Source organism: Falco peregrinus, chromosome 9 (assembly GCF_023634155.1).
Source record: "Falco peregrinus isolate bFalPer1 chromosome 9, bFalPer1.pri, whole genome shotgun sequence".
Lineage (NCBI taxonomy): Eukaryota > Metazoa > Chordata > Aves > Falconiformes > Falconidae > Falco > Falco peregrinus.
In genome coordinates, this window is record NC_073729.1 from 24,500,863 (window position 1) to 24,525,382 (window position 24,520).

General features: G+C 45.9%; 1 protein-coding gene across 2 annotated transcripts in view; it reads left to right on the plus strand.

Moving 5' to 3' along the window:
- Positions 1–22,958, plus strand: part of KCNQ2 (potassium voltage-gated channel subfamily Q member 2) — a 77,618-nt gene extending 54,660 nt beyond the window's left edge. The window contains exons 12-17 of one of the 2 annotated variants that reach the window (XM_055814517.1): positions 1,032–1,255; positions 1,695–1,803; positions 2,332–2,463; positions 5,364–5,471; positions 11,143–11,266; positions 11,992–22,958. In XM_055814517.1, coding sequence (XP_055670492.1) covers positions 1,032–1,255; positions 1,695–1,803; positions 2,332–2,463; positions 5,364–5,471; positions 11,143–11,266; positions 11,992–12,711 — 1,417 coding nt within the window. In that variant the 3' untranslated portion in view covers positions 12,712–22,958. The remainder of the gene's footprint in view (positions 1–1,031; positions 1,256–1,694; positions 1,804–2,331; positions 2,464–5,363; positions 5,472–11,142; positions 11,267–11,991) is intronic. The other variant, XM_055814518.1, reaches the window with a different exon arrangement.
- The last annotated feature ends 1,562 nt before the right edge of the window (positions 22,959–24,520 follow it).

The window sequence follows — 24,520 nt, forward strand, 5'->3', positions numbered from 1 at the left end:
CAGTTTGATTTCCCCAGTGCTGTCTCTATGAAGTTTGCCTGTTCATAAAGATTCACAAAATCTTTCTGCTTTGCGATTTTCATGTGAAAATTCATCATCTTCATTTAGGTGAAAGTTTTTAATCACCAATTTCAGAATTTGGAAAATAATTAGAGCTGGGTGGTCAGCGGACCATTTCTCAGTGAGATGATCTCTGCTTCTGGAGGGATCTTCTTTTCAAACCATAATTACAAGGTTTTAAAGAAGTTGGATTCTAATAGAAAAAGAGCAATAAAATGCCATATTTGGAAGCTGTAAATTTTTTCTTTGCATGTTTATGACACCCGTAGCAGACCTACAGGTAGATGTTAGCTGGCTTTTAGGTTGAATCTTTATAGGATACAAAGGAGTTGCACATTGAAGTGTTCGTATTTAAGTATTTAAACATCAGACAGGAAAAAGTGGAACTCTTTGGAATATATAAAAGGGGCAGATCATGTTTGAAGAGGGAGGAAATACAGGAGCTGAAGAAAGGGAAAGGGCAGGTCTGAGCACCAGAAGTGAAGTGTTTCAAAGAAAGTTAAAAATCTAAGATAAAGGCGCTTTTTTAAACTGGTATTTTCTTACTAGCTGTAGGGTTTTGGAAGGCAGCTGTGAAAGATAAGCTTCCTCGCTTGTGGTCGGAGCTGATCAGTGATTTAAGGAGTCATAACCTCATCGTTTAACGTCATTCTGTCCCGCCAGCCCTGGCATCCCACAAGGGGCTTCTGTTTAAGTCCTCATTATTTTCTCTTTCTTAATAATCATTCCCATTTCACTCATTATGGCGGAAACTTTTCTACAATGCTTTCTTTAAAAAAAATAAAATTAAAAATTTAATAAATAGTAAAACAAACAAACAAACAAAAAAGCCAACAGCAAAACTACATCTCACTGCTGCTTGGAAGTGCTCTTGGTTTCTAATGGCTGGTGGGGAAGGACTGCGTGGTTTCCAGAATGACTCCTCCTGCTGTCTCCTTTTTGTCTTTGTTTCAACGTGTTTCTCTGAACAGTCAGAAGGTCAGTTTGAAAGATCGTGTCTTCTCCAGTCCCCGCGGTGCTGGCACCAAAGGGAAAGGCTCTCCACAGGCTCAGGGCATCAGGAGGTCCCCCAGTGCTGACCAAAGCATCGAGGACAGCCCGAGCAAAGTGCCCAAGAGCTGGAGTTTTGGAGACCGCAGCCGAGCCCGGCAAGCTTTCCGCATCAAGGGAGCGGCATCACGGCAAAACTCAGAAGGTGAGGGCTTGGGATGCCATGCCGGACCCCAGATCCTCGGCTGGCCCCCACATCCTCTCCCTCTCCACCTAGGAAGGGCATAGCTGCCAGCTGGGGTGCGTACATAGGTCTCCTTCCCCTTCTAGTCCTTTAGCTTGGAGTATAGTAAGAAATAAGAAACCCCCCTACTGACAGTCATGGTCATGCATATATTTATATATGTATAGGGATGGGGAAAGGAGGAAGAGTCAGGCAGCTAGAGATGGATGAGAGCTGCAGTTGGCATTGCTGGATGTCACCTTAACACGTCTTGGGAAATGCTGTCATGTGGATGCTCAGCAGATTCTCTCTGGTGTTTCCCCCGGGGTTGCTGTTTGCAATCTGACTTGTCTTTCCTTGTGCGGCACCAGCACGGGGAATAGTAACGTGTCGTCTTTATTCCTCCCCCTCCCAAACTCAGAAGCAAGCCTCCCCGGAGAAGACATTCCCGATGAGAACAAAAGCTGCAACTGCGAGTTTGTCACAGAAGATTTGACGCCAGGATTGAAAGTCAGCATCAGGGCAGTGTGGTAAGAGAGGGGACGGGGGGAAAGCGGGCCAGAAAAATAACTAACGGGGGGGAAAAATAAATGTAAAGTCCAAGCAGAGGTGGCAAATGCTGAAATGTCTGTGCTGCAGGCTGTTTTTCCCCTGGGTGGCCTGCCCTCCTTTACAGAAAATTCTGCCAGAATTTTTGCTGAGGGAAGGAATAAGTGGAGAAACAGGAAAATCCCTGCAGGGATGCATCCAAATGATCGTTCTCGCCAGCTTTGCGAATTAATGCTGACATCTATAAAAGTGGTGTAGAGAGGACACTCACACAGCTGACAGTCCAGGGGGCACCGAGGACCCCCCCCATCTCAGACAGGGCTTCAGCCCTGAGCCCCCATAAGCCCCTTCCCCTCTCCTAGTGCCGCATCCTCTCCCAGACCCACAGCGCTGGGATTTATTCCATTTTCCTTCCAAAGCAGCTCCCCGTGGTGTTTTTTATCCACCACTAAGCAGGTCAGGCTGCAGTCCAGGGACTATATGTTGCCTTTCCTCTCCGTCTCCTGCAGCATTATGAGGTTTCTCGTCTCCAAGCGCAAGTTTAAGGAGAGCCTTCGGCCCTATGATGTGATGGATGTCATCGAGCAGTATTCAGCCGGCCACCTGGACATGCTCTCCCGGATTAAAAACCTTCAGGCCAGGCAAGAAACCCCTCTCTTTGCTTCATTTTTTCACTGCTTTTTGTTCATTGTGGAGGTGTTGCCAGGAGACACTTTCCTTTGCAGCTACAACTTATTCTTTTTCTTCCTAAGAGAAAAGCCTCAAGGAAAACATCAATGCTTGTGGCTGGAACCCACAGGGATGAGCAGGACAGGGACTGAAAATGGTGGTTATGCCACTAAAATTGCCTCAGTGCCCACCCCAGGACATACACACAAAAATCACGGCTCATCCTCCTACTTTACTTGGGGAGTTCCCGTCATTATAGAATATCCCATGGGAAAGGCAGGTGTGGACCTCTGTGGTCATTCTGGTGGGATAACAAAGGTCTGGTGCCCCAGTTTTAAGGCTGATGTGGCTAATTTGGGAGTGACACAAATTAAAATGTGGTGTGCTGGTTGTGACCCTGCTGCTGTGGGTAGAGGGAGCAGAGAGGAGGCAGCAGCTTCCTCCTGCTGTTGGGATGCTCAGCTGCTTTGGGTGGGATCCTTCCTCGGATGGCACAGCCTGCTGAAAATGTGTGCAGATGGGGATTTCTCTTCCAAGCCCACCACCACAGGCATGGTTGAGCTGAGCTGCGTTTCAGCTTCTGTGCTCAAACTTTAGGAGCAGTTAGTTTCCATAGGGGAAGAAATGTGGAAAAGGGACAAATGGAACCGAGAAAAGCATTTAAAATTTAATTTTCTCCTGAAAAAAAAACAAAAAACAACCAAAACCAGATTTTGTCCCCTGAAGAGAGGATCTGAGCTAAACTTTTTTATTTGACCACTCTTCCCTCAGCCCTGATGTCCCACGATGAAAAGGAGACCCCAGACCCCCAACACCCCCCGGCTGTGTCGGCTCAGCACAAGTAGCCCCAGTTCTGCTGAGCTTGAAGGACACCCAGAATGGAGGCGGGGCTTGGCTGTAGGCTACCTCCAGTCAAAATAATACATTATTTTATTTTACACTGGGAGAACAAAATTATTGCCCTTGATGGCTGTGGCAGCCCAGCTTCCTCTGGAATCCACTGGGGAAGTTTTCCTTTCATTTCAAACTTATCTAGGTCCCTGGCAGAGGCAGCAAATGTGCAAAAAAAAAAGTGTTTGGGTATGCAAACAGCTAATATGAATCCCAGGAATGAAATAGGAGCATTGTCTTAGGAAAAAGAGGAATCGCTTTTCTGCCATTAATCTCTCAGAGACCATTTTAAGTCTGCTATTTTTGATGTTCCAGCAGCAGAGGTAACGCTCTCAGTGTTGCTGCACGCAGTGTGTTTCCCAGAAGGTAAATTCTCCCTTGTGATGGAGACGAAAATATCGCGGAGAATTTCCTCTCTTTGAGCCTCTCACCCCTGTTCAGTATGAATGCAGTGATTATAGATCCAAGACACGTAGCTGAATCTGGAGGGGGGAGAGGAGGAGGAGGAGGGGATTGATATTTCCTAATTTTAATAACCTGAAATGAGCTCCAGGCTGCCTCCGCAGTGGGTGGTGAGCCATTGGGGTTGGCATCACCACTGGCTCCAGGTGGGACACCCAAGTTTCCAGCACCCCAAGCTGGTGTAGCAGATTGCCTCACCATCCACCCAAGTTTCCCATTGCCAGTCCTTCAAGGTGATGTGCTGCAGTGACAGAGTAGTTTGGTTGGATGTTTTGGGTTGGTTTTTTTTTGCCGGGGGGGAGGTACGGAGTTACAGTTTTCAAAGACCAAACTGAATTCTCCTCTTAGTTGTACCTGTGGGACTGCAAGGCTGAGGCTGCTGAGGCTGGATAGGCTAGGGCTGCCATCTACCCCATTGTAGGGAGGCCAGGAGGACCAGGAGCTGTTTCAAAAGTGTGAAGTACCTGGATTTGGTATCTTGGGCTACCAGGCAGCTTCACTGGTTTCACTGTCCCCACCTAGCAGGAGATCAGCGATGGAGCAGAGCCCTGCGGGGCCATCCTTTGAAGCACTCCTCATCATAGCCAGATGGGCACCAGGAGGTCCCATGGCTGATCACCTGCCCAGTACAACTGGAAGGGGCACCCTGTAGATGAGGTGTGTGCCTGGGGTGGCTGTGGCCAATGCTGGGCATGACCAACTGATGCTAGACGCACAGTGCACCCATACGGTGGAGCCCAGGGAGGTTGTCACGGGGCGTGTTGGGGAGCAGATATTTTTATTTCCCTTTCCTTCAGCAATCAAAGCACTGTGTTCTCCCTGCCAGCTCAGCTCGGCAGGGCTGGCTGTGACCTCCCGTAGCCAGGGCTTTGGTGGATTAAAGCTGCATTGAAGCAAATTTCTGGAGTGTTTACATGCACTTTCGTCTTTAATCATTAATGCCTCTGTCACTGTGTCTGTAATGTGCTCTTTTCAGTGTTGTGTTCACACTGTCTCGTGTCTCATCCTGACACCTTGCCAACCATGGATGTCTCCCATTCATTGAGCTATACAGTCCTGCAGCGTATCTCGCCGACTCCCAATGGCTCATGTTTTTCTGAACTAGCAGAGGATGTATTATCTAGCACTGGAACTGGAAGGAGAATGAATCTATGTTGTTTCGTATCTAACTGCCTCAATGGGATATTGCTACACATATGCAAATATATTCCAGAGGGTAAAGCATGTTGCCTATTATATCTGGGGGGGGGGGGGGGGGCCTCCTAATGATGTTTCAGTGGTGCCGAAGTCTCCAAATCTTACTCCGAGGTGGGTAAGGCTCTGGCTTTCACCGACAACCAGGTGGTAGGAGAGAGCTTTCTGTTTCCAGCAGAATATATTTTCAAATTCTCTCTCTCTTTCTTTCTCTGTCGTTCTGTTTTTCAGTTGTTTCTTTCTGCAACTTTTCTGACCAACTTTTCTCTATGTGTTGCTTCATTATGCATTTTGCTGGTGTCTTTTTTCTTATTTACTTTGCCAGGATAGATATGATTGTGGGTCCCCCACCCCCTTCAACTCCCCGGCATAAGAAGTATCCAACCAAAGGACCCATGTATTCTTCCAAAGAATCTCCCCAATACTCGCCTAGGTTAGGATTCACCAAAATGCCGCTTTCTCTGGATTTTTCATTTGCTTAATGTCAAACCCCTTTCATTCCAGTTATATGACGGCATTTATCACCTAGCAGTGCAGCTTGCTAAATCATGACTCAGAAGGGCTTGCTACTCTGGATATGCTCTGATTTACTTTCAGTAATGAGCTTTCACACTAGGCAAGCCAAAGGAAAAAAAAAAAAAGGACATTCATACAGTCATCAGTAACCATCAGTCTCTTCAACTAGTGTATTTTCTATTTTCAATCTTCTTCTAGGTGTTAGAAAGCAAAACTGTATCTTTTTGAATCTATCTATCTAATTGTATCTATGTAAAAGGTGAAATATTTACCCACAAAGCCAATAGAAACTGAACAACCTGCTTTCTGAAAGGTTAAACACTCCACACAGAAGCAAAGGAGCCTCTGCAGCTCTTTGAAAGGAGTTTACTTCAGCGGGCAAAGTAAGAATGAAGTGTTTCACATCCGATGAACACAGTGATCTCTTTGTCTGGCTGATGCAACTGTACTGACCAGGGAGGAAAAAACCTGTGCTAAAATGTTACACCCACGGGACTCATATTAAAAAAAAATAAAACCCTGATTTTGCAAGCGAAAAGAAGAGCAGGCGTCAAACCAGCCCTCAGGCGTGCAGCAAGATTTTTCTGATTGCCCTTACTAAGTTCTTGCCTTAGGTAAAACTGTTCCTGAAGCTGATGCCATGAGAGATATATTCAGAATTTTAGAGCATTCTGAGGTCTGGGCAGCAGGGCCATGAGCTGAGCTGTATTTTCACCTTGTATTGAGACCACTGGAGCCTGAGGCAGGTACAAATATTTGCCAGAACGTCATTTTCTGTGCACAAATAGTAGGTGATTTTTAAATGCAGCAAGCTTAGCCTCAAATATCTTTTTTTCTAAATATACTTGCCCTCCCTAAGAGCTAATACATAACAAATCTCTTGATTTTTATTTAAGCTGCTCTGAGTAATCTTCGCTAGAGGAATGTGAGTAAAAGGAATATTGAAAGCTTACCTTTTCCCACTCAGCTAGCTCATAGATTAAAAAAAAAATTAAAGAATTTTCCAGAAGCCTCAAGCTTTGTGCTTGGAAAAAAAGTTGCTCTCAGAAAAGCATTTCTCTCATTTCTCCTCCCGGCCAAATGATGAGGCCCAAATCTAGTCTTTAAACATGAAATAACTTTCTTATCTGCAGAAACATTTTGATTTTAAAATAAAAATACATATTCAAGTGGTTTTTATTGCATTTAACCTATGTGCAAGAAGCCTTCACTGGAGGCAAGGATTTAATGTAATTCTGGGGGAGGAAGCCTCAAATTAGGACAGACATTGTATTCCATCCGAGTCTATTGCTATATCAGCTTAATGTTAATGACTTCTCTCTCCCCTGTTTTTGCAGTTTCTAATACTGATGGCCAGATTAAAAATCTGTTCGCACATGCCCACTAGACTCCTGGGACATTAAGACTTTTAAAAATAATTGCTCCCTTTTAAAATGAATTTTCTCATTTCTTCTTTATCAAGCTGTGACTGAGAGGCTGCAGAAAGCAGCAAAGTACAGAAGGCTGCTGAAATCTCTGCTCCCACCCATGGGCAGGCTTATGGTGTGCTGAATTTTTGGCAGTTGCATCCTCCCACAGACACCGGTGGGACTTTGGAGGTGCCCGATGGATGGGGACCAGAGCTCTGAGCAGCCCCAAGCCCAAATCCAGAAACTCCATGTCAGGCTGTGCTGCTGCCACGGGTTCCATCATCTCAGCGCCACGTGGGTCCATGCCATGGGGACACGTGCTGTGGGGTCCCCGTGGGCTGCACCAGCCTCTCCTTTTCAGCCTGCACGCCCCTGTTTTAGCCAGAGAAACCACACCAAGTGATGTCCCATGAGCTTTCTCGACCCTGTGGGTTGCCTTGTGGTACGCTAGTGACAAGGGTCAGTTCAGCCAAAAGGTTTCTGCAAGTAGCTCCCAGCAAAGACAGCTGGTTACCACTGGATGTCCACGGCTGTGGTTTGGCTGAAGGTGTTTGCTCCATGCTGTATACACAGACAATTTGGATTAAATTCTCTTGATCAGCTGATTTAACATAAAACCAGGTGCGACCTCAGCTGTAATTTTTAGACAACAGATACTGGTCAAAATATGTCTAGAGCAAACTTTGTTGCCAAATGAGGAGGTAAGTAGCCAGTCCTGTGACATGGATGAAGGGGGTTTGGCTTCAATGCCTGGATTGTGTACACAAAATTATAAGAGATAAAGAAAAAAAAAAAGAAAAGAATCAAATATATATTCCCAAACACTTCATTTTTATCTCATTTGAGCCGTTTGACCTTTTGATGTCTGCTTCTGGCCCGAGGGTGACATATTACACCTCTTTGCATGCACTGTTAGCATGAAGCATAATGAAGCATGAGAAAACCTGCACTGTGGCTGATGCAAGACTACATTTTTTTTGTATCATTAGAAAGAAGGAAAGATATCAAAGTTCACTTTAAAGAGCAACCCCCTTTCTCTCTCCCTCTCAAACTAAGACCCAGCAGAGCCTATCAAGGACAGCAGATGGCACAGTTTGTCACGCATCCTTAGAAATCTCTGAATCCTCTTCTGCCACACAGGGGAAAACACAGGGCTGACTCTTCCAAAGCCTCAGCTGAATTTTTCCCTCTGCACATGTGTATTTGACACAGCCAAAGTAAGTGTCAGGAATACATAAGGCTCCCACGGGGTGTAGTGCAGAAGTGGGGTTTGGCATCTCAGAAGATTCATGGTCCTTTGTCACGCATTAGGAACATAGGCTGTCCCCTTCTGCTTGCAGAAGTGGAACATGTTCTCTGTTCTGTCTTCTTCATCTCTTGAGCTTTGTTGCCCAATCGGAACAAACCCTCAAACTCTTTTATAACGGCTTTGCAGTGCTCAGCCAGGCACAGGTGGGTTGGGAGCTCGTGAGGGAATTCCTCTTCTATCAGATAAGGCACAAATGAAATCTTTGCTGAGGGTAGGAGCATGCTTCTCCCAAGGGAAGAAAAGGGGTGAGAGATCTTGAGCCTGGTTTCTCTCATCAAGAGAGAAGGACTTGGTTCACCACCTTCTCCCCTCTGTGCACTGAAGTCGGTGGCCCACAGCTGCCCACCACACTGTCCTCCGTGCAGACCCTGCCTGCACGGCGAGATCTGCCTCCCTGGCTTCTCAGAGCTGTGGAAGATTACCACCTCAGGAGTCAGGACTATGTTATGGACATGAAGGGAGTGGATCAAGCAGGAATTCTCCTGGGCTCTGGTATCAATGGTACGTGGGCACAGGCTTCTCAATGCTTTATGGGTGAGCTCTGTGGAGGGCCTCAGTCCTGCTTTTAAATCACAGCAGGTCTACAGGCAAGTTGTTTCCAGCCTGAAGATGATGGAAGAAGTCATTTCTCTTCTATGTGATGCTAGTCATCACTCCATCTGTGAAGTGCCAGCTGGCCTTCTGTGCTTCACATGGGTTATGTGAGGTTCACTTACTGGATGGCTCTTCTCTTAAGGACAAGGAAGACAGCAGAAGTCCTCCCTCAACTCCTGCAAGATTAGAAATAGGGTTGCACCAGACTCTCTCTGCTATCACAATACACCATAGCATGGCAACATTCAATTTCCCCCTCTGTGTTACAGTCTGTCCTGCCTCCCTGCTCTACTCAGCAGCTGTTGAAGGACATCTCATTTCTGTTAGTGGGCACATCTCAGTGTTAGTGCTGTGCTAGCTGGGACCTGAGGACAGAGCACCCGGGTTGTTCTTGGCCTTCCACAGTATTCAGTAGCGTTTAGACTTCGGGCCTCTTTAAACGCATGTTCATTGTTTTACTAGTCTACTTGCTTGTGCATACAGGAGAGGAGTTCGTACAGTGGCTGTACTACGCCTTGACTTGTGATTCCAAACCAAGGTAGCCCGAGGTATCCAATTTAATACCTCTTTGCTTACATGGTAATAACAACGTTGTCATAGGATTTCTTGTGCTGTATGTCCTGTCAGTAATTACATCCCTTGTGGGGAGTTCCTGTACATGTCAGTACTTTCCTTCTCCCATTACAAGAGAGAAATAAGGCATGCGTATTCCTCACACTTGTAATTGCAGCACTTGGTGCTCCTTGTACTCCTGCGCTTATATTGCTAAGCAAAGGATCAAACGTGACTTTTTAAACAGAACGGTATTCTGCCACATCCCTGCCCAAATGAAGTATCTTCTGGGATCAAAGATAAACTCTAAAATAATTGCTGGCTTATATTTTGTGTCTTTGGTGTGATGTGCTCATCCACTTCATCTCTTTGAGCCAGATCTTGTGGTGCTGTAAACTGCTGTTGCTCTAATATAAGCTAAGGGAGCCACTGATACCTGTCCCTTAATGTCAACAGCCAACATATGTACTAAGTCCCTGTCAAACGTAAAGAGAACAGATAGCTCTTGTGTTGGAAATAGCCTTCCGTCTCATTCCTTTCCTTGGTTTTTGTTTGTTCATTTTCCCCTGTCTGTCTGTGTTCAGCTCCTTCCATTTCTTCCTCCTGGTGCATGGACCCATGACCCACACAGCAGAACTGCGTAAGAAGCATTTTGAGTTTTCCGCTCAAGATACCTCAACTTGGTTTCAGTCAGATTAATTAACCCTTCTTTTCCCCCGCCACCCTGATGTTTGGTGCATTATGCAAGAGTAAAGTTTGCCTGATGTAGAATGAGGTTATAAACGGGGCTGCCATTAAGAAACTGTTCCAAAACTGAGTTGCTCCCCTGATGTTTGAGGGGTCAAGAAGTTCTGGTGTTTACTCTCTAGCAAATTTATATTTGATGCCTCAAATAAAATTGACTTCCAGCTTCCAGACTGGCTCTGCCCTCCTTCCTAGGCATACAGAGCTATACATCAACCCAGGTATTTCTATACTGGGAACGAGGAGTTGCAAATGTAACGTGTGTAAAGAAGTTAGTAGCAAACAACATGCCCAGTAGCTTTAGCTGCTGATTTGGCAGGAGTGTCCTCTGCTATTATGCGCTTGGGGCCCTGCTAAGAGAAAACATCTAATGACACAGGTGTGAATCGCATTAGCATTTTAATAAAGACAATTTAGTAATGTTTGGTGAGTTATGACCAAATTCAGCCTTGATGTAATTCCACTAAAACAGTTAGTTTATATATGTACACCTGCTTGTCTGGATCTTAGGACAAGTGGCTCATTTTCATGGACCGGAGAATTACACACTTACATTTGCATTGAGGAGAGGAAACTGCTGCAAAGACTGAAAAAAATCCCATTGACATATGCTAGACAGAAAACTTGATCTTCCTGCAAAATAATAATTTCTCAGTACAAATAAGAAGCTAATTGATTTGGAAGAAAGCCAGTTAATGAAATTCTTTGCAGTGGGTAAATTTACTGTGCATAATGTGCCAGGTTTTATCTGTATAAACAGAAACGGATGATTTCAAACTCTGCTAATACTGCTCTGAATTTTGCATCTGAATTAACACTTCAGTGCCACTGCGTGTCTGTGAGTAATTTGGAGTGTTAGTTGGGAAAGAGGCTGTTGCTTTGTCCCACGGAGGCGCGACAAGTGGAGCCCTCCTTGCCTGCTGCCTCCAACTGACTCCAGGTCCTTTTCCTGGGGCGGGGGGATTTTCTGATCCCGGTAGAGTTGACCAGATCGTTGGGAGAGGATCCTCTATGACCGACAAGGATCGGACCAAAGGGCCAGCAGAGGGAGAGCTGCCTGAAGACCCCAGCATGATGGGCAGGCTTGGGAAAGTTGAAAAGCAGGTATGTTGGGTCAGGACGGGGGTTCTTAGCAGAGGGTGTTGCATGAGTTGTGTTGTTTTTTTCTTGCCTTATTTTTCCCCAGTGGGACATTACCATTTAGAAAAAAAAGAAAAAGCTAAGAATATTTTGAAAAATAAACAAGCTGGATGTTATAAAAGGGTGCTAAATGTCTTAGAAACCTAAGTACTACTTTCAAAACAGGCACTTAGGAGCCTGTGACATGTAGTCTTTCAATTTTAGTGAGCTGACCAAAAGTCGATGTTATTTTTGAAAATGGCACATTGGTTTCTTTGCCACCACACTAGGCATGTTTCAAACGAGTCCATGAGCCTGTCTGCTATAGCTGCTGGCCTTGCTGAAGATGAAAATGTTCCTAGAGGATAAGGCTCAGAAATCCCCATGGCCATCTGAGCCCAGGCAAGTGCCAGATGCAGTAAGGAGCTGAAAGGATGCGAGCGTGCTCGGGCTTTCCTGGAATTTGTTGCCTGTTGAAAAGATTATAGGAGCTTAAGGAAAACCCTGTAACAAGGTGGAGAATTAAATGCTTCAGAACAGGACAATTAGATATTTGCTAGAAGTTTCAGTTTGGTGTAGGTCAGTGTAGGCAGAGGTCATCTATGGTGCCCAGCCCCACACGCGTGCCTAGATGGGTTGGAAGTTGCTTGTACTCGGGATGTTAATGTGCATCAACCCACATGTAGCACTGGAACTGTGGTGTTTTGCAGGTTCAGTCGATGGAGAAGAAGCTGGACTTCCTGGTGAACATTTACATGCAGCGGATGGGCATCCCACCGACAGAGACAGAGGCTTATTTTGGGTCCAAAGAACCAGACCCAGCACCTCCCTACCACAGTCCTGAAGACAGCAGGGAGCACATTGACAAGAACGGCTGCATCATCAAGATCATCAGGTCCACCAGCTCCATGGGTCAGAAGAACTTCTCTGCTCCGCCAGCCCCAACCAACACATGCCCGCCCTCAACGTCGTGCCAGCAGCAGGTCTACCAGCGGCAAAGCCATGGCTCCTCGCCCGTTGGAGACCCTGGCTCGCTGGTCCGCATCCCACCTCCGCCCTCCCACGAGCGCTCCTTGTCAGCGTACAGCAGCGGGCACAGGGCGAGCGCAGAGTACCTGAGGAACGAAGACATTACAACCAAACACCACGAGAGTGCCATGAGAGACAGCGACACGTCCATCTCCATCCCCTCGGTAGACCATGAGGAACTGGAGCGCTCTTTCAGTGGCTTTAGCATCTCCCAGTCCAAAGAGAATTTGGACATCCTTAACAACGGTTGCTATGCAGCCGTGGCCAAAATCAGACCCTACATTGCAGAAGGGGAATCAGACACCGATTCTGACCTCTGCACGCCCTGCGGTCCTCCTCCCAGGTCGGCCACGGGCGAGGGACCCTTCAGTGACATGGGCTGGTCAGCCCCCAGGCAGTGATGCCTTCTTGCAGCCACCAAGCCACGTCCGAGCGCTGGCAGCTGCCTGCTCCAGCTGTCCATGCATCGAACTTCTCACGGAGATTGACAGCTAAGGTTTTCCTCCTTCTGGGACATCCTTAGCTGGCAGATACTTTCTTGCCGCTTACTCTGGGGGGTGGGGAACAAGCAGGTCCGAACCTGCATTTGTGGAAGAGGTCACAGTGCTGAGCGAACTGGAGCCATGAAGTCCAGGTTTCTTTCATACTCTCTTTCTAAGATCATTAGGTGAAATTATTTCGTGGTGCAGGGTAGGCAATTTGCATTTCTTGGGAATCTTCAGAAGTGCAAGGTAGGAGTAAATCACCCAGCCAGGGCTCTTGGAGATCACAGTAACTGGTGGCTGACAAGTGTTAAGCAGGATTCGCCACATTCTGGCACTGGTGATTACACCTTTAGGTATTTTGGAGTTGCAGAATGAACACGTGTCTGTCTCTGGCTTAGATTTCAGGTCACGTGTAATTATGGGAGGGAGGCTGTTCCTCATTAACTGTCAGGAAGGTGGCATAATTCCAATATAATACATGGAAACATTGCCTAGGCCCCTGGAGGGAAGGGATGGTGGTTGGAATATTTGCATGAAAAGAAGGCATGGCCTCAGTGTGGGACAGGTTAGGATACTGCTTTGAACCAGAATGGTTTGGAAATCAGCCCATCTTGGGAAACTGGGAAACTCAGAAACAGGAGCTTGAGTGCAAGAAGATAGACAACCCAGAGGGCACATAAATGAGACAGAGAAGGAGGACAAGAGGCTATGGGGCTGGAATTTTATTTTTTAAACCATGTATTATATTTAAGTATCTCTCCTCCCATTGACGATGGACCTGGAGGTGCTTTGGAAGCAAAGGCAAACCAAAGGCAACCCCTCTGGAGGGCTGCCATGGTGTGAAGCCGTTCTTGTGGCCAGCAGTGCTGTTGTGGAGGCACAGCCACCAGGCAAAGGGAGAGGGTGGATATGCAAGATGCTGTGGTCCCTGTGCAGCTGTGAGTTAAGTGCTGAGCTCCATCCTTTTCAAGCTCTGTTGGTCAGAGTGGGCAATTTTCTTACAGTTTGCATTGTGCCTGAACACTTTCGCACACACCATGCCCCGTGAAAAATCTTCCTTTTCTTCTTCTGCCCTGCCAAGAATCTCACACCCATGTTCTCGGGACGTCCTGTGGTTTTGTTTGGATCCCTCAAGCTGAGTTAAGAGGTGCTTCTTCATTTCTTCATGGTCTTTCAGACGCCTCTTAGCTGTGCTTGCCCGCAAGTTGTGCCAATCCCAGTCTGCCCCATTTTGTTGTTGTTAAAGTACTTTCTCTTGGAAAGATCATTGTGTCATTACTGGGAACCGCACAGTGCATTCAGTGGGGGGAAGGCAAGGGGAAAAGACATGCTCAAAGTTTCTTTTGGGACCAAAACAAAGTCACAAAGTGATCCTTGGATAGGTTGGTGGATTTTTTTTGCAAGGGGGTGGACCAGGAAAGGTTGTGTTTGGGATCCATCTCCCGGGCTGGGACACCATGGCCGGCATTGTGCCTCTGAACCCTCCCACCCATCTACAGCCCAAATCCCGTGTGTGTTTTCTGCTGGGGCTGTGCCTGTGATTGTAAACCCCATCTCTCCACATTTTCCCTGTGTCATATCAAGAGCCTGCTAAGGATATTTAGGTGACAACTTCATTTCTGTGTGGCCTTTGAGAGGCTGGACATTGGCTTGCTTGGGGTGAAGGGAGAATCACAGCCTTTTTCTCTCCTCCTGTTTGCCTGACCAGAGGCAGCAAGCAGTGGAGGCCCAGGACTATGTTGGCCTTGGGGAAGATGTGGGTGCAGTCTGACAGCTTGCAGACAGGCAATAAAACCATCCTTTTGCTAGTGCTCAGGACCAACACGCTCATCTTCTCATGGGATTGGGAGTGGAGAAAGGCTCTGCAAATTTTTTCCTGCCATTTTTCACCATTCAGGAAGAGAAAACATTTTTCTTACAGGGAACTTAGGCTTCCAGCCGTGCTAGTTCCTTTCTTTCCCATTTGATCCATTTTTTTGTTACCTCCTGCAATGTTTCCCTCTCTGTTTGTGCTCACAAACGAATGCCTTTTGGCTCCACATTTCTTTGTGCAAAGTGAACCTAGCGATGCCCTTACACCTTGAATGCAAAATGGCTGCAGATTGTGCAATTTTGCCCAGGCGTGCTGCAGAATGAGAAGTTTTCTGGTAGGTTAAGAAATGTCAGCAGCTCCCAGCTCAGGCTTGGTGGCAAGTGTTTTCTCGTGACCACAGGAATGGAAATTACATTGGGTGAGGCAAAAGTCAACATTGTTCCAGACAGCTGCTCATTGCAAGTTTTGTCCAAGTCAGAGATAACAAAGATTTATTACCCTATTTGTTTGCAATTATTTTTCGAGGCCTGCTGGAAATTTGGCACAGAAATAAAGTCAGGAAATCCAGATGAGGATGAGGATGATGTCATGTGGTCCTATTGCAGCACAGGTGCATGACTCATCTTTAAGACAGTAGGCAAAGTCAACAGAACTTCATGGCACAATTTTTGCAGCATGTAATTTCCATAATTTCCTAATTTTGAAACCCTATTGGCTCTATTTTGAACATCCATTTCCTAGTTCTTCATGCAAAATCCCTTTCTCCTGCCCAGCTGATGTTACACCCTTGAAAGGAGATGGTGCCAGTGTGTCCCGAGGTGGTGCAGCTCCACTGTGTCCACTGGGATGTCTGCAGGGGAAAGCTAGTGGTCTTCCACCTCCTTTAGGGCCTACACGAGAAGGATTGTGGTTTCCCTCTTCAAGTTACTGTATCAGCTTGTAAAGCTGACTGGTAGCTTTAAAAGGTTTTGGGCTTGTCCCACAGTCATTGATTACAGAAAACTGGGTTTATGTACATCCAGCACAGATTGTGTCTTGCTGCTGCAAATTTCTCATAGAATTTTCTTGGGAAGGTGTAAGAAATATTCCGCCTTTATCTGTGGCATCATTTGAAAGAAATTCTGACACATGCCTCCATCCACAACCATGCTATAAATCATCACGTCTCATTCATCTATTCAAGAAAACCTGGATTTTGTCGGTAACTTGCACCAGAATTAACTCGGAGTAATGCTTCTTATTTCCATAAAAATGATTTATGCCTGTGTAAATGATAACAGAGCCTTCTTGTTGCTTGTTGACATAAATAATTTCATTCCTGTCCTAAATCATAGTCCGATACTCCCTGCAAGGTCTTCACTTTCAAACACACAGTTCCCCCATGATTTTATCACACACTCCTGGTGGTAATCTCCCACAAGACATCTAAACCACTAGATTAAAAGAAAATAAATTGAGTTTGATTTGCTGATAAGGCAGTCCCAACGATAAAGACCTTTAGAAGGGGGAACAGGCAAACTTTGTCCCTCTGCTGAGCCTCTCTTGGGCTGGTCCTTCCTCCCCTGTTCCTCCCAAGTCTGGTCCTATGTTTTTTGGAGGACAGAAACAAGTTTTAGAAAATGCCAAGTGTGGACAGATGAGACCAAGAAGAGCTGAAGAAGAGGAAAGCCAAATTTCCAGCAGGCCATCCCAAACCGCTCTGGAGATGCCCGTGCCCACGCGTGGTTGTGTGCACAGAGCCTGGTTTCGAGGCACATCTGTGCTGGATGTGAAGCCGTGGCCTTGACCCAGAGCCTGGGATCTGGTCTCCAAGAAACTTTAGGAATTTACCTTTCCCCTCCCCCCCAAGAATCTGGGTCTAGATCAGGAGAGAAATACTGCAAAAGGCCCTACCTGCAGGACAGAGCAGTCCCTGAGGCTGGGACCTGAAGCCACAGTCAGTTTTTGGGTGCTTCATGTTCAAGCATGCCAATTGCCTGTGCAATTGCCTGAGAGGTTCATGTCTCAGAGCAGGAGACATGGCTGGAGGAGGTGTTGCAACCTCTGTGCAGGTGGCCTTTCATAATGTGACCCCAAGACACAGGAACAGAGCACTAGCCATGAGTCGAATTTCCCAATATTTGGGAAGGGACTTTAATGTTACTCAAGTGCAGATTTTGTATGTGAATTTCCTTGTTGACTCATTTTCTTAGTAATAATTTTTAAAACAAAAATGTTAAGAAACTCGCTGAAAACAAACCTGTTGTCCAGCTCAGAAAGCCATTATATTTCTTTAGACAGACTGTGATAGACCAGATTTTCTAAAAATTTATTTTGTTTCAAATGCTGCTTAATAGATCCAAATGAAGTCTGCAGGGTCATTGCTATTTAGAGATAAATAGGTATATTTTTTACATTTTTAATTGATTTTTAAGATTTTAAATTATGTGGATTTTTAGAACAAGTTTGTATAATCTACCTGGGAAGCCAGAGCATCACCTCAGATACAAATGTTCCCCATTCCTAAAAGAAAAGAAAAATACATTCACTCATATTTTTCTCAAGAGGGAGCTACTGCAAACCTCATTTCCCTTCTATCCTCAGACCACCGTGGTCACAGCAACATTATTGCTAAACCCAAAATGTAAGTATTAAAAGAGAAACTGAAATTCGTAAGGAATTTGTCCAGGAGTTGTCCCATATAAAGACCCTTTGCAGTGAGTAATTTATCAGGAATGTTTAAAAGCCCAGGAGCAGGCTAAGGATTTCTGTTTCTCCATCCACGCTCATGTGAGCATCTCCATCCACCTCTGGCTGAGCAAGCCCTGAGCCTCCATCCCTTTCATCTCCGCATGCCTGTGGTCCTCTGACCCATGCCCACATGCCCGCATCCTCTCTCACCCGCTCTCCATCATGGGTCAGCATCTTTTGTTTTCATCAGCTTCCTTTTTGTAAACCAGAAACAAGGAAATCAGATACAAAAGCTCCTTCACCTGCAAGTAACATTGAGACTGTGGTGCGGAGGGCTGTGGCACAGGGGTCAGCAGCCCCCTCCGAGCCCCGCCTGGGTCACTGCTGTTCAGCGGTGTAAAAGCAAACTCTTGCTCTCAGCACACAAACACCCCAACTTTTTCTGCATCACAGAGCAAAATCTGCTTAGAGCATGGGTGTGGGTTCGTTGTTTTTTTAACAATAACAATAGGGTGGGGTTTTTTTTCTAATAATAAGGATAATAATAATGCATAGGAATCTTCTTTAGTATATCTTAGTGTTTGATGCCCCAGTGACACAGTACTGCTTGCCTTATATTAGTGTCTAGAGGGAGAGGGATTACACATGTTTTGATACAGTATTAATCACGCTTATAATTAAGGTAGCAGCAAGGAGCGGCTGCTGCAGGAGGAGCAGCCGGGTCCTTTTTAACTTATGAATGTGCTTTCCAGACTATCTCACTGACTGTACTCTCAATTTTGCCTGCTACTGCATGCAGCCTGAGATGAGTAGACAGCATTATGCTCCAGCTGTATCTGCACTCCCAGATTGCTGTAGTACCTGACGATTTAACATTGCCAAAAGCATCATTCTGGGGAGAGGCTGCCCTCCCAGTGACCCATCACATAGGGTGCTGCGGTGCTTCTGTAGGTAACACTGATATACCAAGTGTCTTTCATGCTGTGACTGATCGTTGCCCATCCCTCGGATACAGCATGCACAAACTCCACTTCTACTGCTTGTAACTAAGGGGTGAAAAAACCACATTTGTACCTGTGGTTTCTTGAAACATATACATGGGGAGGAAAAAAATACGAATTGTGTTGGCTGTGTGTGACAACCTCCTTTCCTTCGAGATGCCTCTGAAGAAGAGCATCCCAGGTACCCCTTTTGGAGGGTTTGGAGGAGCAGGCAGAGCAAGGCAGGCAGTACCAAGGATGGAGGCCTGGTCTTCAGTTAGGAGATGCCATTGGAACCCAGACTTGCCATATGTCTGTTTTAATTCCTGTTGGGTTCTCTCGCCTGCATCCAGTTCTGGTGTGCATGTGCCTTTGTGCCTGCAGCCCAGCTTGAGGGGCAGGGGAGAATGTGACTCACAAACTTTGGAAATCCTTCTTTGGAAACTTCATCCACCCTTGTCTACAGCCCTTGGGAGTCTTGGGGACCCTGCAGCTATGCCGTATCCATTCCTTGTGGAAGCATCTCTTGCTCTCCTTACAGAGAGGCACTGAGCGACCTTCATATCTCCACAAATGATTTGCCACCATTCTCCCCACTGTAACACCAGACTGTCACGAGGCCTTCAGGGTTTGCCCATCTTGCTGGTGTTTGCAGTCTTTTGTATCTCCTCGCACTGCTGCCATAATCTGGTTTGACACTGGTCCCGTACCCTCACCTTCCTCATCCAGACTATATGCAAGTGAAGATGTAATGCCAGAACTCTGCTCTGAGACTTGCTTTTGGCCTGGCATCATTAGCACCAGAGAGCCTTCGTGTTTTGTTAGCATGACAGTTTTGCTTTTTCTTGGCAATTTATTTGCTTCCTCATTGAGCCGCCGTGGCCTCAACACATCCCTGGTTTGTTCTGCTGGAGCCTTTCAGCGCAGGGATGGCGTCTCTTTGCCCCTCTGTACAGCACCCTGTAAGGGTTTGTCCCCTTGGCTTTAGCTGATCGTGGTGAAATCAATGCCTTGAGGGCTCGGTTCAAGTTTTCTTGTCAAGCTGAACAACTTGGAGAAGAACTTACAGACTAACAATGTTGATGCTTTTTCTCCCTGAAGCAAGAGCTGCTTTCAAGACCCCAGTCCTCTTCAGCAGTCCACGCATGTGGCTTTGCATGCCAGGCTCCATCATGGGGAGAAGCAGAAAGCAGCGGGTCCAAGCTGTGCTATTCCCAAAGCTGGCACTGAACCTGGAAGCATCTTGCCCTTTCCTAATTCCTGTAAATATTGCTGCAGATGAATTGTTCAAGCAGCATCTGTTTGCCTAGTTCTGAGAAACTCGAGCTAACGGCAGAGCTTTCCAAAACTCAGTGCCAAGCTCAGGCTAGATTTCACCTGCAGCTACGCCTATAATTTTAGGGCAGGATTAATGGTTTCAGGTAGAAGCCATCCCAAAATCTCCAGTTTGGATGGTTCTGGCCCGAACCCAAGGCTGAATGTCCTGCTGCAAGTGAAGCCTCCCCTGGAATTTCAGCTCCATTTGATACTGATGACTGTGGACCTGGGGAGATGCTCTCTCCTTCCCACTCCACACAAGAGAAGGTCAGCACAAGCCTTCCAAGCCAAGACAAGAAAATGCCTCCTTATTTTAGCATGCCATGGGCACCTCCCATTAAAAGTAGAAGCAGCATTTCACAGTAATCACTAAAACCTGACCAACACAGTGGCCATGACCCAGTGTTTCATGTATGCAGTGATGCTCATGAAAGGGATTTATTGCAGCTTTGGATATAGAGGGCTCAGTCCTTGAGCATCTCTGTAGATACCATGTTCAGCCTTGCTGATGACCAGAGGGGAAGTCATCAAAGCTGGTGCCAGGTATTTTCTGCCCTGCCTGGTTATTCACACTGGTCCACCATCTTCCCTGGAGCTGAAGATATCCCATGCTCCTGCCAGCAGGCAGAATAAGGGCCCTTCTGTGTTGGCTACTATTCCCCACCACCCAAACCCAAACACTGAAATTTAAAGTTTCTTCACTTAATCTCAAAAAATTCACACACAGGGTAGAGAACCTGAGACTTTCAGGAACACTGAGGCAGAACAAAATATAGCTGATAAACAACACAGATCTTGTTATTTTAAATCAAGCCGATTTTAAACATAGTTGCAGTTCCTGCGTGGTATATCAAATGCTTTAGGAGATTCAATAAATTATTCTTATAAATGGTTTATTCTTTTATCAGTAATTCGTATAGGTGGGTGCCACTGTTCTTCTACAGCAATGCTCCACACACTAAACTATATTCCTGTTTCTCCAGTATAGACATTGTATTTATGAAATTTATCTTGCTTAGTGCCACTTTGGCACACTATCCACGTATTCTGCACACAGATTGCACATTACATGCCAAATGCTGATAGGTATCACTCCATGTAATAAGCGTATGTGTGTTGAACAGATACCAAACAAAGCGTTACCTGCCTAGTTTGTGATGTGACTCAACATAACTGGGAAAAGGGAAAAATGAAGATCCTGCTTCGTTAAGAAATATACTGCATTCGAATGCTTCTTTCAACAGATTTGATCAGGAAGCTAAAATAAGTGAGATCGCCTCTGCGATGTTACTTTAAAAATACCTGAACAAAACTATCACACTCAGCCCAAAAATACTTAATAATTACTGTATTTCTATATATTCTTCACTGCTATTCATCTGAACTGTAAATTCTGTACAGGTTGAATGAAGTTCACCATTTATCTTTGTCATAACCTGCAAGATAAAAGGACAACACAACTTTGGCTGCAAAAGTGTGTGCGTGTTGTTTGCATACATGCATATATGTATTGCTGTACGTGCAGGGGTATACAAACACATGCACACACATGCTTTAAAACAGATAAAGCTGCATCTGAGATGCACAGGAGGGAAAAGTTCCTTTTTTTGGAGGTGGGAGAGTGGTCAAAACAAACAAAAAAGGACTACTTCAACAATGTGTTATTTCTATCCAAAAGGCAGATTTGCAGAGGGATCTGGTGTGTAACTGCCATCCCGAGGAGAAATCCCACTTCTGAAGGCAGCACAGCCCATGCAGCAGGGTGATGCAGTTGCTTTAAATGATAATTTTGAAGAAACAAACAAAAGAATATAGCAGCCAGTGCCAATTCCAAGTACAAACCACAAAGCCCATTCCTAGGCTGTGTGGCCACAGAGTTGTCCTCCACCATCGGAGAGCCAAGGGCAAAGGCTTTGCCTGCTGTGCTTGGGGACTCCGACGGCAGCGGCGCTGGCGCTGGGCTCCCCCAAACCCGGCATCGCCCCAGTATAGGCTACTGCCCGGGCAGAGGTTTCTGCTGTCCTGCGGGTCCTGCTCTTGCCTTTGCCTACGTATTTAAAAAAGCCCCAGTTAAGAGACATTTAGTAAAAAGAGTCATCAAAAGCCCATTTTTGATCTTAGAGTTATGAAAGAAAGGACAAAGTTGTAATCAATAAACCTCATTTTATCCAAGCAGGTCAGCCTGTAGACTCCAATTGCCCCTATACAGAGATGTCACCAATGTCATCAAATGAATCATCCTCTAGGATTTAATTTCGCCCATATTTTTACAGCTAGAAGATGTAATATGGGATAGAACTTATCCTTCAGTGTTTAATCTAAATAAACAAAGGCATGAAGAACTAACTTTTCCAGCTAAATACTGCTGGATGCCATTGAAAAAGTAGTAATCAGATTTTTGCATTGGCCCAAAATTCATCTCTAGGTCCAAAGTTATCAGCTGTAAGAGCCACTTCAGTCCCAACTATGTTTCTAAGCAAAAGGTACATCCATTGCTGGAGTATGTTGCCGTTCCCCTGAGATCCCTTGAAGCTATTGCGGTTTATAACAGCATCTGGCTCATTTGGCCTTGACTAGGCTACCAATGGGTCATGCGTTTGTCCTGGCGGTGAGTGAGAGGTGACACTCACACCGGGACAGGCTGTTGGCACTTGGGGCGAGTGTAGGGGCTGCTCGCCCTGGCATCCCGCTCATAAAATCTGGGGCTCAGGTGAGCATGAGGGTTTGGTTGTCCTCTAGAAAGCAAAGGCAGCTGCTGCTTTGCTTCCTTTCATTTGCTCTGTTGCCTTGGCTTTTTTGCACTTTCGTTTCATCTCCAAAGAATCTCTCATAATGCCTTTGGTACTTATGTACAATTTTAAAACATTTTGTATGTATTGAATGGTACACACTTTCTCTTGTAAAATAGCAATTGGAATTTTTTTTTTTATTATTATTATTTGATTTTATTTTTTGGTGAATGTGTAATTTCCTCTATACATTTCAATCATGACTTTGTGCAATGTACATTTGATAGGGACAGATGCCAAGGGAATGACCTGTAGTTTTCGAAGGGAATAGCTAAAAGCCGAATGACACAGTCACACATGGTTTTACATTAGCACTGCAGAAGAGCAACGTAGCCCAGACTTTTACACTGAAGCGTTGAGCGTGATCCAGCGTGTACCTTCACATGAATGACTGTGGCAGCTGCAGATCTGTGTACGTGTGATATTAAAAACAACAGCGACAGTTGCAATCGGAAGGGAAATGGAGGAAAATTAAATAATCACGATCATTAATTTAAGCCTCAAAGCATCAGAATGGAAAATTTGCATTCAGTAAAAATACCGGAGATTTAACCTTCATGAGATGAAATACACATTTATTTTTCTTTGCACTTCTGTTCACTTTGTTTGTTTATTTCTGGTGATTTCTTGGTGCTTTGGGGAGTCATTTAATGGCTGATGGAGAGAAGCGAAATGGTGACTGAGGGCCTGACCCTTCCTGGGATTAAAACTTCACACCTCCTTTTCTTATTTCTAAGATTAGACAACATTTTTCTTTCTGATGTATGAAATCAAGCTCAGAATTCTCAAGTGCCCTCAGTTACAAGGACACTGTCCCTTCAGGGTCCTTGAACAATATTGATTTTCTTAAGGTTAGACATGCAGCCGCATCCTGACAGATTAAGGATGGTTACCGAAACTCCTCACCCCCCATGCCAGCTCCTTATCACCATGCTAAAAATTGAGGCTGGTGTTCATCAAAGTGGGCTCAGAGCCAAGGACTGGCACTGGAAAGGGACCTTTATTGGTCCCACGAGTTATCTTGCTTACCAGGCATCAGTCCTAAATTAAGAAAGCGCATGCTGGATTCTGGAGAGCTCTCTGGGAGTGAAGTGGATGGACTGATGGTATTTTACATCACAAGGTTGGCTGATGAAACAGCAGTTCCTTTTTGTAAGAGAAAAGGAAAAAATCAAATCCCTCCTTGCGCACTGATATTTTTTTCCCAGAAAGATGAAGTACAAGAATCTAGATGAACCAGTGCTTGGATTTTTAAAAGCCTACCAGTCATTTGGACAAGGCAGTGGAAGAGGCTTGGCAGAATAAACAGTTTGCTTCAGGCACAGCAGCCAGCCCACTGGTTGTACCAGATGACTTGGCTTGAAGCCTTCAGCAGCTCCTGCCCTCCCCAAAGCTGTTAGAGAAAGCCAGGTGTGAGCATTTCCCAATGGATACAGCACATTAAAGTGTACTTAAATAACATCGTTATATTTTATCTCATTATGTTTCACACCAGTGAGATAAGCAGATAAGCAGGAAAATTCTCCGCTTGCTAAATCACATCCCACTGTCATCCGAACAGGCTGGTGCGCTGGCGTGAGCTGCATCCAGACGCTGCCCTGCAGCTGCCCCCACCACCCAGGCAGGGATGCTGGTGGAGCCAGACGTGGTACCTGCCGGGCCAGGGCAGAGCCGAGCTGCCCAGCAGCCCTGCAGCCCTGGCTCCCACCCTCACCAAACCCGGGGGGGACACCAGGCGGGAGGAGGCATCGTTTGCCATGGCAGGTGGCCCCCAGTGTCCTGAGGGTCTGGCCCAGAGGACTCACCAGGAGGTGCCTTTTCCCGGCAGCGGTAATTGTGCCTTTTTGTGGAGCAGGAGTAAATGCTGGAGCCTTAGAAGAATTTCACATGAATATAAACCAAATTCCTTAGGATTGCAATTGCCCTGGCTATCGTAGGAACATAGCTACCAGGTCTTCTCACAGCTAAAGCTCCACAAGGGAAAAGGATTTTTATTCAAGTGCTTTGGGCAGGGATATTTTACCCTCGGTGCTTTTTACCACACGGGGTATCAGGATGCCAGCACCGGGTCCTGAGGCGGTGCAGTAACACCACGTCGTGGTAACCCAGGGATGCTTCCGTGCAAGTCTGCCGCCCGCTGACTCTGACTAGACAAA